The following is a 13,654-nucleotide window of genomic DNA, read 5'->3' on the forward strand; positions in this document are numbered from 1 at the left end:
AGCAATTATCTTTATCAGATTCTGCATGAGGTCGTGACATGAAAAACAATGTCTTGTTATTTAAACAATTTAACCTGTCCAAACAAATTAAAATCATTTAAAATCCAAATATGTCTTTTAGGAAAGGGGTCCCTAAACCCCGGTCTATGGACCAGCACCGGGCCACAGCATGCCAGAAACCGGGCCGTGCAAACAAGGAAAGCCCAATTTGTAGGATGCAGACAGTACATGAAACCACGTTCCCTCCAGTCTACAGAAAAACGTCTCTCCACAGAACCGTCCCTGGCACCCAAAAGGTTGGGGGCCACTGTTTTAGGATGTTTCACAAAGGCCATCACTATGGACTTGTGACTGATTTCCAGAGCTTTAGAAACGAAATAATTGGCCAAAGTTTGCAGTGCTTTTCTTAAGCCAGGGGTGTCAAACTCGCTGCCCACAGGCTGGATGAGTCATGTGCTGGCTACACTCACCCCCGGTTTAGCGAAGAGGGGAAAAGTAATGATACGTCACATGGTGACGACGTGACAATGCAAGCAAATCAGAATCTGTAAAATTAACATTCTGTCATCCACATAGATAAGACTGGATACTGATATATCAATTCCAGCTTTATCATATGTAAGAAGAACTATTATCTAACACTTAAGTACAAACAGTATATGGGAAGAGGATGAAGTACTATAAAGGAGCATTAAGAAATGCTACAATTTCAAGAAGAAATCACCATTAATCAATATCACAACACATCACCATAAAAGCCCCATGATTTTTTGAGATACATGGAAAGGAACAATAATCTACAGTCATAGTTATCAACTGCTACTTTAGGAATATTTCTTTCCTCTCACTCAAAAACAAAAAGGTCAAAAGCCCATAATGTGCAAATGTATGTAAGTATATATTCTAGTTAGCTAATTGCTTTAGGTACCATCTATGGTTCAGAATAACAGAGTAGGAAGGGACCTTGGAGGTCTTCTAGTCCTATCTCAAGTAGGAGACCATATACTATTTAATCAATGAATTAATCAATGAAGGATGCAGTTAGCATTGGATAATACTGAGTTCAGCAGTAGTTCCAAATAAACATAGGATTGTACTCTTTAACTGGGAAATATAACTCTTAACTCAAAAATATTATTATTCAACAAAAACATCCCTTTATAATCACGTCAGCTGTTATTCTTATGACAGAAATACTGAGCCCACTTCTCCCAATATTTTTGAAATGTTTACATAAATGATTCTGATTTTCTATCGTTAGAATAAGATATAGGAGCAATAATATATTCACCAGGCCACAAAACCCACGAAAGGTCTTTAAATGTTTCAAGTTAACCTTGTTTCCATTTACAGGATAAGAAAGGAGAACCACTGAAGAGAAATGTAAATATTTAAAAAGTTCACTGTGGAGGTACATACTTTTCAAACAAATGCCTGCTCACTTCTGCATCCACTGCACTTAATGGATCATCCAAAAGATAGATGTCGGCATCCTGGTACACAGCTCTAAAAAACAGACAAGTAAGGAACAATTAAGGTAAAGGTAAAGGTTCCCCTTGCACATATGTGCTAGTCGTTCCTGACTCTAGGGGGCAGTGCTCATCTCCGTTTCAAAGCTGAAGAGCCAGCGCTGTCTGAAGACGTCTCCGTGGTCATGTGGCCAGCATGACTAAACCCCAAAGGTGCACGGAATGCTGTTACCTTCCCGCCAAAGGTGATGACTTGCATTTTTCACGTGGTTTCTAACTCCTAGGTTGGCAGAAGCTGGGACAAGTAACGGGAGCTCACTCCGTTACGCAGCACTAGGGATTCGAACCGCTGAACTGCCGACCTTTTGATCGACAAGCTCAGCATCTTAGCCACTGAGCCACCACGTCCCTTAAGGAAAAATTAGGTTGCTTCTAAAACAAGCGTGTGTGTTTTTAGCAGCAGGATCCAAACAATGAAAGGTGGGGTCTCTCATCTAACTTTGTTTCCACTTTCCCGCCCAGTGCAGCTATTGGGTCATTACTGCTGCCCTCACATACTTTTGAGGGAGATACCTTGCCTGGCATCCTTGTCAAATAAATCAGTTAGAGCAGGGGGTCCCCAATTCCAAGGCCTGTTTGAAACCGGGCCGTGTGAAGCTCCATTTATGCGAGTGGAGGACATGCGCACACCACTCGCACAAATGGAGCTGTGTGCATGAATGTATGCCTGCCACACACATGCCCCTCCTCCCCACTCCAGGCTGGGCCACCAAGCTGGAAACGTTTGCCCCGCTGCGTTAGAGTGGCAGCATGGAAGCTTCCGGCCAGAGAATCCTACAATCAATGGCCTTATGTATGACTAAGAAAAAGATTAGAAATCAGAAATAAATGTGATAATGTCATTTCCTGATCGTTACGGCTTTAAGATGATTTTAAAATTTAAAATTAAAAAAAAAAGACAAAATGCCAATCTTCCATTTTAACTTTAGACAATCGCATTCAAAAACAAATGAGGGTAGATAAAATAAGAAATACAATATTGGTAAAATCCTGAATCCCATCAGAATTGTTGTTAAGTGGCGTGATCACGTGATCATTGTTAAGCAATGTTTGCCCCATTTTTACGACCATTCTTGCCACAGCTGTTAAGTGAATCACTATGGTTAATAAGTTAGTAACCCGGTTATTAAGTGAACCATTGACTTTGCTTGTCAAAAGGTTGCAAAATTTGTACTAGGCACTTGGATGTTTAGAAGCTGAATCCAGAAAAAATATGCCTTCTAGTTTAAAGGGTGGAACAACACTGCCAACTCATCACCCACTGTGAAACCTCTCCATTAGCTATCAATTTCTAATTCAAAGTCCTATAAACATCCAACATCTGATCACCTGAAAGATCATTTATTTCACTTTGAAGATCTTCTCTTTCACTAAAGCTATAATAGTATTTGTATTTTGTGGAGAATAAGGGAGAATAGAACTCCATACCAGTGGTGAAATCCAATTTTTTTTACTACTGGTTCTGTGGGCGTGGCTTAGTAGGCATGGTGTGGCTTGGTGGGGGTGGCTCGGTGGGGGTGGCAGAGGGAGGATACTGCAAAATCTCCATTCCCACTCCACTCCAAGGGAAGGTTACTGCAAAATCCCTATTCCTTCCCCACTCCTGGGGGAAGGATATTGCAAAACCTCCCTTCTCACCCCACTCTGGGGCCAGCCAGAGGTGGTATTTGCCGGTTCTCCAAACTACTCAAAATTTCTGTTATCGGTTCTCCAAAACCTGTCAGAACCTACTGGATTTCACCCCTGCTCCATACTAGCTACCATGCTGGCTTTTATAAAGGCATATTAAAATGTCTCTTTTTGCAAATGTCTAAATCACTACAGGTAGTCCTCGACTTACAATCACAACTGAGCCTAAAATTTCGGTTGTTAGGTGAGACATTTGTTAAGTGAGTTTTGCCCTATTTTAGGACCTTTCTTGCCACAGTTGTTAAGTGAATCGCTGCAGTTAAGAAGTTAGTGACCCGGTTGTTAAGTGAATCAGACTTCCCCACTGACTTTGCTTGTCAAAAGGCTGCAAAAGGGGATCAGCTCACATGACCTCCGGACACTGCAATGGTTATAAGTATGAACCAGTTGCCACCATCTGAATTTTGATCACATGGTCATGGGGATGCTACAAAGGTTGTAACTGTGAAAAATGTCAATTTTTTCAGTGTCGTTGTAACTTTGAATGGTCACTAAATGAACGTAAGTTGAGGACTACCTGTAATATGTAGCATTGTTTGGTGTTAGGATTTTGATTTCAACAGCTTGATTTCTGTCATTACTTTGTTATCACTAATTGATGCAATTTTAAATTTTTACAGGTGACCTTGAAATGTACATAATTTAGATTTTAGTTTCACCAAATGCATTGGGTATTTAATTGATATCTGCAGATTCATGATGGTCTCATAAAATTCAAGCCCACTTTACCTAGCAAGATTAATCCTGGCTTTTTGTCCACCGCTCAAAGTAGCTCCTCTGTCTCCAACCATTGTTAGGTCTCCATCTTCCAGCTGCTCCATATCCTATCAATAACAGAGTATTATTCAAATAAAAATGTTTGCATTTGTCATTTTAATGATTTGAGAACAGGGGTGGGTTCTAAATTTTTTTACTACCGGTTTTGTGGGTGTGGCTTATTTTGTGGGTGTGGCTTGGAGGTCATGTGACTAGATGGGCGTGGCTAGCTGGTCTGAGTCATTTCTGGAAGATCCTTGCACTTACGACCAGTCCTCGCACTTACGACCAGACTCATTTGTTTGCTTTTAACACTGATCAGCTGTAGGACGGCCCTTTGAAGCCCCGCAGCAAGAGTTTAAACAGTTTTTTTCCCTCTAGTCATCAGCTGGGACTCAGGAGGCAGCAATAGATTGGGGGTGGGACCAAATAAAAGGTAAGAATAACATTGGGGGGTGGGGGGGTGGGAGGGCGGGGGGGAGAACCGGTTCGGTGACATCATATCGTCACCACTACCGGCTCAGCCGAACCGGACCAAACCGGGAGGAACCCACCACTGTTTGAGAACCATCGTAAATATTATTACTATGCATCCGTTCTGTTCAAAAGGAGAACTCGTTAATCAGAATTGCTTGGTAAGATTTTCACTCTCCAAAGAAGTGTGTTTATACAATTTATAAACCACTACAAATTAAATATGAATTTTAGGAAATGATGGGCAGTTTTCATAAGGCAAAACAAGATTATTAAAGAAGTGACCAACTGCATTTTTAGAAAATGTGTTTTGCAAAAGGTTTTAAACTGTCTGCTTTTCATCCATCTTCAGCCTGACAGTGACATCATCAAATGCCATGTCCTGGATTTGATGCATAATATTTTTCAAGTTGCCAAACAAAATTATCTGTCTCTTGGCAATCTATTTTAATGTCCTAGATCACACCTGCCAAATCAAAGATAAAGTTGAAATGTCCTGAAGGACATTCTCTGAAACACAATGCTACCTTAAGAAGCCAATGGCATTTTTAGGAACGAAATATCCATTGCAATTTCTGTCTTCACTCTCACAAGTAGGGAATGTGAAAGATGTTCTAACCTGAATTATTTTCTTCTAGGATTTATTTTATGCCTTTTAAATGGAACATAGATAAATCTTGAAGTATTACAACAGGGAATACAACAAAAATTATCCCCGAGTTGAAAATTTTAATACGGCAATGGGGAAAAACTTAGTAAACACATATATATTATGAGTCGTTACATTTCATTAAATTCAATTAAAATTAAATTAAATTAAATCAAGTCAAATTTTGTGATGTTCTCTGTTCAGCTGCTTTAAGAGTGCTGCCCTGACCCCTCATTTAAAATTAAATGGGGCCTCATCCCAAAAAGGCCCTGTCTGCATAATTATTTATGGATCCAGCCAATTTAAATTACAATTAAACATGGAGCTATTTTGCACAATGCATGATGTCCTATATTTCACTGGCATTTTATCAATTCTTAAAACATTGTTTTATTTTGGATGTTGGGCTGGTTTTTGGGAATCCAAAGGCAATGAGGCTTCCATGAGGAACCTGTAATTTTCTATGCATAATGCTTTGCCAATTTTCATTGTCAAAAAATGAAAAACAAGATGTTCAACTCAAAATGTATTTAAAGATGTAGAACTTACTTTTTTAAGAGCACAGACTCTTAAAACCTTCTCATATTTTTCCTTTCGATATTCTTTTCCAAAGAGTATGTTATTTCTTACTGTGCCAGAAAACACCCAGGGTTGCTGAGAAACATAAGCTATTTTTCCTTGGACATCCATAAAACCTTTGATTGTAGACAGCTCACCCAGGACAGCACTCAAGAGTGAAGACTAGAAGCATAGGTTGGGGGGGGGGGGGACAGGTTAAAATTATAAATACTGATGTCCACAACACACCTAAGACTTTCCATCCTTTTTACATGTAAGCACAATTTATTAGTATAACCAGAACTAAAGGTCTCCTTGGTTTTCTCTTTGTGTCATCTTATGGACCTTTGTGCTTTCTCCTTCCATATCTGCAATAGCAATAGCACTTAGACTTATATACCACTTTACAGTGCTTTACAGCCCTCTCTAAGCGGTTTACAGAGTCAGCATATTGCCTCCAAGAATTTGGGTCCTCATTTTACCCGCCTCAGAAGGATGAAAGGCTGAGTCAACCTTGAGCCTGGTGAGATTTGAACTGCCAAATTGCAGGCAGCCAGCAGGCAGCAGTAGTAGCGTGCAGTACTGCAATCTAACCACTGCGCCACCATGGCTCAATAGATGCAATATGGGATTAATAGTAGCTAATACTAATTTCTATGTGAACCTAATTGGAGTTGGCTAATTGTTTTATTTGTATCTAGTCAGCTAACCCATTCTGGTACTTTATGCCAAAATGGGCTTTAGGATGATAAAATAAAAAAGGATATTCATTTATGGATAGTGAAAAGCATTTGATAACACAACAGCTGTAATACGGACAAATATTTGTTACAGCAAAAATTTCAAAAACATTTTTTTTAAAGAAATTGACTCATAGCTGCTTTTTAGCTACTCTGATATGGATTATGTTGCAATATTTTCAGGATCAGACTCAATAATGATAATAAGAGTTAGAGGTTTAAATATATTTCTCTTTAATTATAACAGGCATTCTATATTCACTGAATATTCACAGATAGAAGCTAGGAAAATGGTAAAGGTGGCTCCTTATATATACAAGGGGTGGAGCCAAGAATGGGAGTGGTGAATTATGAATACATTAGGAACCAAAGAATAAGTTAACCCCCGATGTCCCATATATACATTATTTATACATTAGGGAATAAGGCATTTACATCTCACAAATCCCCCTCTAAATGCCGGTTCGCTATACAACACCAATTACATTCAGATTCAGGACAATATAAGACATATAATTTTGATGTTAAATATTTGTGCTGTTTAGAAGGTAAAGGCTTCGTCAATATGTCAGCTAATTGTTCAGAGGTATCACAATGCACTGCTTTGATAAATCCATCTTGAGACAATTGTCTCACATGCTTAAATTTTATATCTATATGCCTGGACCTTTGTCCAATGGCATCGGATCTGGATATTTCAATGGCTGCTTTATTATCTTCATGCATAACAAAAGGCAAAGCAGGTTTTTTCCAAACATCTGAAATCAAATCATTAAACCATACAAGGTTATTTGCAGCTTTGGACAAACAAACATATTCCGCTTCTGTGGTCGAAGTGGCTACCAGTTCTTGTTTACCAGTGTACCAGTAAACTGGACAGTCATTTAATAGAAAAATATAACCAGAAGTGCTCTTTCTGCATGATATATCTCTAGCCCAATCCGCATCTGCGTAACATGTAAGTTTTGGTTCTTTATCATTACTAGGTTCTAATACTAAGCAAAAGTCTAATGTACTTTTCAGATATCTTAGAATTCTTTTGACTGCTTCCCAATGATACATTGTTGGTTTGCTAACATATCTTGACAATAAGTTGAGTGGTAATGCAATATCTGGCCTGGTCCAATTAGATATATAAAGAAGTGAACCTATGACTGATCTATAAAATGTATTATCCTTGAATTCAGGGGAAGATTCATCAGTGTTTCTAAGGAAATCAGTTTGCATAGAAGTGTCACAGGGTTTGGCATTGTTTAAATTGCATTTGTTCAGAAGTTCAATGATTTTATCTTTCTGAGTAAGTTTGAATCCCCTTCTAGTTTTGTTAATTTGTACACCAAGGTATTTGTTTACCTTACCTAGAGATTTCAACGAGAAATGTTCGTTTAGCTTATTTACAAAGGTTTCTCTTCTCTCCTTGTGTTTTCCTATATATAAAATATCATCTACATAAATTAATACAAATTCAATATGATCATCACTCTTTTTTACAAAGAAACAGTTATCAGCAGTGGTAGCGTTGAAATCCATGGTCTTAAGTACTTTTACCAAGCAATCGTACCATCTTTTGCCAGATTGCTTTAATCCGTATAGACTCTTGTTCAATAGCCAAATTTCATTCTTATTAGTGTATTGACTGTATGGTGCTCTTACATATATTTCCTTATCTAGTTTTGCGTGTAAATACGCAGTCTGTATGTCATATTGAAATACATCAAGATTGAGTGCAGATGCCACTACTAGAGCTGTTTTAACACTCTCTGTTCTCACTGTGGGGGAGTATGTGTCAGTGTAGTCCTCCGGATATTTTTGTGCATAACCTTGTGCAACCAATCTAGCTTTGTATAGAGTATTGCCTCCTTCTAGATTCTTAATTTTATAAATCCACCTGGTACCTATAATCGTTTTATCTTTAGGTGCAATCGCAGGTGTAAACACATTTAATCCTTGCAAACTTTCCATCTCTTTTTTCATAGCTAGTTCCCATTTTTCCTTTTCTTCACGAGGGAGTTTTAATACTTCCTCATATGTATTAGGTGTCATTTGTTCACCATCCATATGCATTATGTAATCTCTGTATTTATTTGGTACTTGATTTCTATTGTTTCTAATAGCTCTTTCGGGTTTGCTATGGTTATCATGCAAATATCTTGCTTCCTTTTTTGTTAATGTGTCTGTCTTTATTTTGTGCTGACTATTTGTCCAAGTTTTGGTTTTGTTTTTATTTTTGTTGATATTTTGATTTTCTATTGTCCCTTCCTCACAAGATTTTGTATCTTTGCATTTATTTGGAAATATTTCATTAAGATGTAATTTAGACCAATTGGCCTGTTCATGGAACACAGCTGTTCTGGAGACTATAAATTTGTTATTATTATCAATGAATCTGTACCCTTTGGTGCCAGTTTCATATCCCATAAATCTTAATCTTCTGGATACGTTTTCTCCCTTTCTTCTCAACTGCTTAGGTATGTGTACGTCTGCAGTGACTCCAAATATGTGCATGTGTGCTAATTTGGGTTTCCTATTATACATCACCTCATATGGTGTTTTATTCACAATACTGGACCAGGTTCTATTTTGAGTGTAATTTGAATAATGTAAGGCCTCTGACCAAAATTGTTTGCCTAAACCAGCATCCTCTAATGTGCACCTAATCATGGTTTGTAGTGTGGAATTCTTTCTCTCTGCAATCCCGTTTTGGAACGCAGAAAATGGACTAGACGTGAAATGTAGCATTCCTCTATCCTTTAACCATTGGGAGAATTCTTTAGACATGAATTCACATCCCCTATCTGTCATAATTTGTTTTATTCTGATATTATGTTGTGTTTCTATGCGTTTGTAGAATTCCTTAAATTTCTGAAAGGTTTCATCCTTGTGTTTTAATGTGTAAACAAAACCATAGCGACTGTAATCGTCTACTATTGTTAGGAAGTAACGTTTTCTATAAGTGATTGATGGAGTTAATGGACCAACTAGGTCCATATGTACTAAGTCAAAAATTTTGTTTGTTGATCTGTTGGATTTTTTTGGTCTGGGACTAGTTTTTAGTTTAGTGGATTTACATACTGAGCATTCCAAATAATTTTCACAATTTTTTATTTTGACACCTTCTGCGTGTTCAGTCATTTTTTGTACTACAGGAAAACTTGCATGTCCTAACTTCCTATGCAAGATGTGAGCACACTCATCATGAATTGGTTTACCTATTCTTGGTTTCTTCTCATTGTGTGTATTTGCGTGATCATGAGATATTTTACATTCATCATTGTCACTGTTACTAACATTTTCATCATCTGCCTCAATACAATCTTCCATATTTGAATCAATGTTATGTAACCATCTTTCTTTTGTTATTAGATAGGGTAGGCCTCCTTTAATCATCACAGTGCCTACATTTGTTTTGTCCTTCTCTAAAGTTGCTTTCCCCTTTGAGAAAACTATATTGATGTCAGAATCTCTGCTTAGTTTTATGGCACTTAGTATGTTATGAGGTATTTCTGGAATTAACAATACCCCCTCTATTTTTCCTAGGCCAGGCAAGGTCACATTTCCTCTGCCTAATACTTGAACCTTTTCTTGATTAGCTACCTTTATTACAAATTTATCTTCTGTAAATGAAGACAATATATTTTTGTTATTAGTGGTGTGGTTGGTTGCCCCAGAATCAATAAGCCAATTATTGTTCTCATTTTGTTGTGTTTTAGTGCTGTCTTGTTTATTTAGTCCATTCAGTGAACCAGATTTTCTCTCTTTTGAATTTTCTCTACCCCCTCTACTATCTCTGTAATTTGGTGGGCTTCTATATTTATGTCTATCTGTGGAAGACTGTCTATAATTGTATTTGCTCCTATACTCTGACCTATGTCTCTCCTTTGAGATTTTGGGACAGTCTCTTCTATTGTGTTCCCTGGACCCACAATTATGGCATTTAAAAGCTTCATTGTATTTTTCCTGGAAAGCTACCTTCCTAAAAGATTTGTGTTCTGTGTGATTGCTGGAACGATTTTTTCTTGAATTGTCTTCTGCTATCAATTTGTTAGATAGACTTTCTATGGATAAATATCCTAGATTGATGGTGTCTAAGTGTGACATAAAACTATCCCATGATGAATCAAGTGAATTGATAATAACACTTTTCATTGTTTGATCTGAAATCACTTCCCCCCTCAAATGCAGCTCAGCTCTTATTTTGTTTAGAGATATCAAATGCTCACTTATGGAAACCCCTGGTTTTACTCTGGAAGAAAAGAAATCCTTAGACATTCTTGTAGTGGTAGCTACACTATCGCTGTGAAACAGATTAAACATGCATTGAATTATTTCTGAAACAGTTAGGTTTGGTTTGATGCTATGATACATTGCAGGAGACACGCTAGATATTATTAAGAAAAATGCTCTATGATGTAAACAATCTATTTTTAAAGTCCAAGGTCTTCTTGGAGGACTAGTGATAAAGAATAGCAAATTTTCTTTCATAAAGACAACCTGGAGCTGTTGATACCATTCTTGCAAATTAATGCCATCAACTCTAAGTTTTGGGAAGTCACTGGGTAAGTTTCCCACATTATTTTGTCCATTACTTACAACCTGAGGTAGTCCGTGGTCTCGCAAGTGCAGGAAATTGCAAAACGGCATGGGGATGCTCGCAACGAGTCTGCGCGGTTCTCTGGCCAGTTCAAGTCTTTCCGGACCGTCTACGTAGTTTCGCACATGCGCGTTGCTCATTTCTTCTTTGGCGTCGTCGTGGAAGGTTCTCTCCATTGCAGCTCGCTCGCTCCGCTCCTCTTCAGACGAGTCGGTTTCTGGCTCGGTTTTAGGAGTTTTGATGGCGGCGACTGCTCTTTTCTTTCTTTTGTGTGCGTTGGTACTTGATCCGGTCTGCGGTGTAGGGCGGAATCGACATGGCTCTCTGGGCTCGGGCGTCGTCGCTCTCGAAGTCAGGATGGGAGCGTGCAGGTCTTGAGGTATCGGCTTGTTCTCTAGCTTCTTCGTTGTCGCTTTGGAAATTTTTAATTTTGGCCCAAATGCAGCAAAAAGCGTCTTCATTGCTGACTTTACTTGGGATTTCGTTAAGTCGTCTTCGCTTTCTGATTCTGGTTCTTCTGAAGAGTTTGAATCTTCCTTTTCGCTTTCGTTGTCTGATAACGTTTTTCGCGCCAGAAATTTTGAACTGAGCATTTTGATTGGCTCTGCTTCGCTCACTTTGGAGGCTTGTTGGAACCAAGATGGCTGCCATTCAAAATTTCGCGCGGGATCACATCTTTTCTTTTTCATAACGACTTTCTCTGTAGTCATATCACTCACAGTTTTTTGGTCTTTGGGTTTCTCTTTAGCAATGTTTTTCTCTCTCGCTGCTCCGCTGTTTTTCAGCATTTCTTGGAGATTCGCGATGAGGCTTTCATCATTCTTCTGGCTTTTTAATAGTTTTAATATCTCTGACCTGAGTTCGTTATTTTCTATTTCGATTTCCTCCTGGTCATTATTTTCATTTATTAGTTCTTCTTCTTCAGTGGTGTATTCTTCGGATTCTCTCGAAATCGCGTTTGTGGATTCGTTGATTATTTCTTGTTCAGTTTCTATTTCTTTGCTGTAGGCCCTGGTGTTGGGCCTATCTTTCTTAGACATCTTTAAGTATTTATTGAGTCAATTAACCATCCTCTGCTACCAGCTTGTTGCAATATTTTCAGGATCAGACTCAATAATGATAATAAGAGTTAGAGGTTTAAATATATTTCTCTTTAATTATAACAGGCATTCTATATTCACTGAATATTCACAGATAGAAGCTAGGAAAATGGTAAAGGTGGCTCCTTATATATACAAGGGGTGGAGCCAAGAATGGGAGTGGTGAATTATGAATACATTAGGAACCAAAGAATAAGTTAACCCCCGATGTCCCATATATACATTATTTATACATTAGGGAATAAGGCATTTACATCTCACAGATTATTTATTGGATTCCATTCTTGAATTAACTAGCAAATATAATGGGGATTTTTAAAACCTTAAGAGAAGGAAATGGAAGTGATTTAGTATGTATCAAATAATTCATTACTCTATACCTTTCTATTCCTGTAAACTATCTTTAGTTCTCCTGTCCTGATGTCCTTCAAGAATATTTTATCCTTTTAAATTATTCAAGTCCCTTTTTTTGACTCCATCCAACCAGAGTTTGGTTGCTCTTTCCTTTCTTAGGCCATGCACTCTCCCTTCGTATATTCAGTCTGTTTCTATTTGTTATGACCAAACCATTTCAAAATACATATATTGATCCTTCACTTTTGTATTCAATCACAACGTTCTTTCATCACCCATTCATTTTGAATCCCATGTGTTTATTGTTTAATTTAGAAGCAGTCCAACTTTCAGCTGACTCTGGGCAACTTACAACTATTTAAAAAAAAAAAAAGAATTCAAGTGTCCAGAAGAGCAAAATACAAAAACCAAATATAACCAAAGTAAAACAAATTTTAAAAACCCCTAAAAGGCACTCCAAAGTCACTCTATACTCAACACCTAGGAGAACAGGCAGGTCTTGAATAATTCACAGAACAAAATAATGTGATACTATATGGTTCTTGATTCTACTCTCGATCCTTTCTTTTCTTATATTACCCCATATACACATTTCACAGCACTTAATTTACTTTTATATTTCTTTCGCCATTCAGCTCTCATTTTCTTATAACTAAGAGGGCAGAAGCACACACTTATGCACAGCTATTTTCATTTCTTTCAAAAAACATTCATTCCTTGCAACTGATCATGCGTTACTAGTTTTGTAAGTACCACTCACTTCCACATGTTTGTATCTTAACATCCATCCCTTATAGAATCACAGAAAAACAGAGATGAAAGGGACCACGAGTATTTCTTATACATTTATTCATAGATCCTTTAAATAATCAAAGGGACATCTTTGTCTTATTTCTTCCACATTATTTGAGTTCCCTAACAATAGACTTTTGTTACCACATTCAGTTACCATTCACATGCAATAACATTTCATATTCACATAAAATATTCTATTGATCAAGCCTATTCTATATCACCTGAAGATTGGCCACTTAATGAGAAGGAAGGACTCACTGGACAAGAGCCTAATGCTGGGAAAGATTGAGGGCAAAAGAATGGGACAACAGAGAAAGAGGTGGCTGGATAGAGTTACTGAAGCAGTAGGCATGAGCCTAAATGGACTCCAGAGGATGGTACAGGAAGGCCTGGAGGAAGGTTGTCCATGGGGTCACAAT

At 37.8% G+C, this 13,654-nt stretch overlaps 1 protein-coding gene across 1 annotated transcript in view; it reads right to left on the reverse strand.

The window, feature by feature from the left end:
• The window catches only part of ABCC4 (ATP binding cassette subfamily C member 4 (PEL blood group)), a 201,756-nt gene that overhangs the window by 128,707 nt on the left and 59,395 nt on the right, over nucleotides 1-13,654 (reverse strand). Inside the window, exons 11-13 of the mRNA XM_070942649.1 lie at nucleotides 5,647-5,838; nucleotides 3,948-4,042; nucleotides 1,420-1,506 (exon numbers count right to left, since the gene is read on the reverse strand). Of these exons, the coding sequence (XP_070798750.1) occupies nucleotides 1,420-1,506; nucleotides 3,948-4,042; nucleotides 5,647-5,838 (374 nt within the window). The remainder of the gene's footprint in view (nucleotides 1-1,419; nucleotides 1,507-3,947; nucleotides 4,043-5,646; nucleotides 5,839-13,654) is intronic.

The sequence above is a fragment of the Pituophis catenifer genome, unplaced genomic scaffold (genome assembly GCF_029215685.1).
Source record: "Pituophis catenifer annectens isolate HBS135680 unplaced genomic scaffold, rPitCat1.0.hap2 SCAF_4, whole genome shotgun sequence".
Taxonomy (NCBI): domain Eukaryota; kingdom Metazoa; phylum Chordata; class Lepidosauria; order Squamata; family Colubridae; genus Pituophis; species Pituophis catenifer.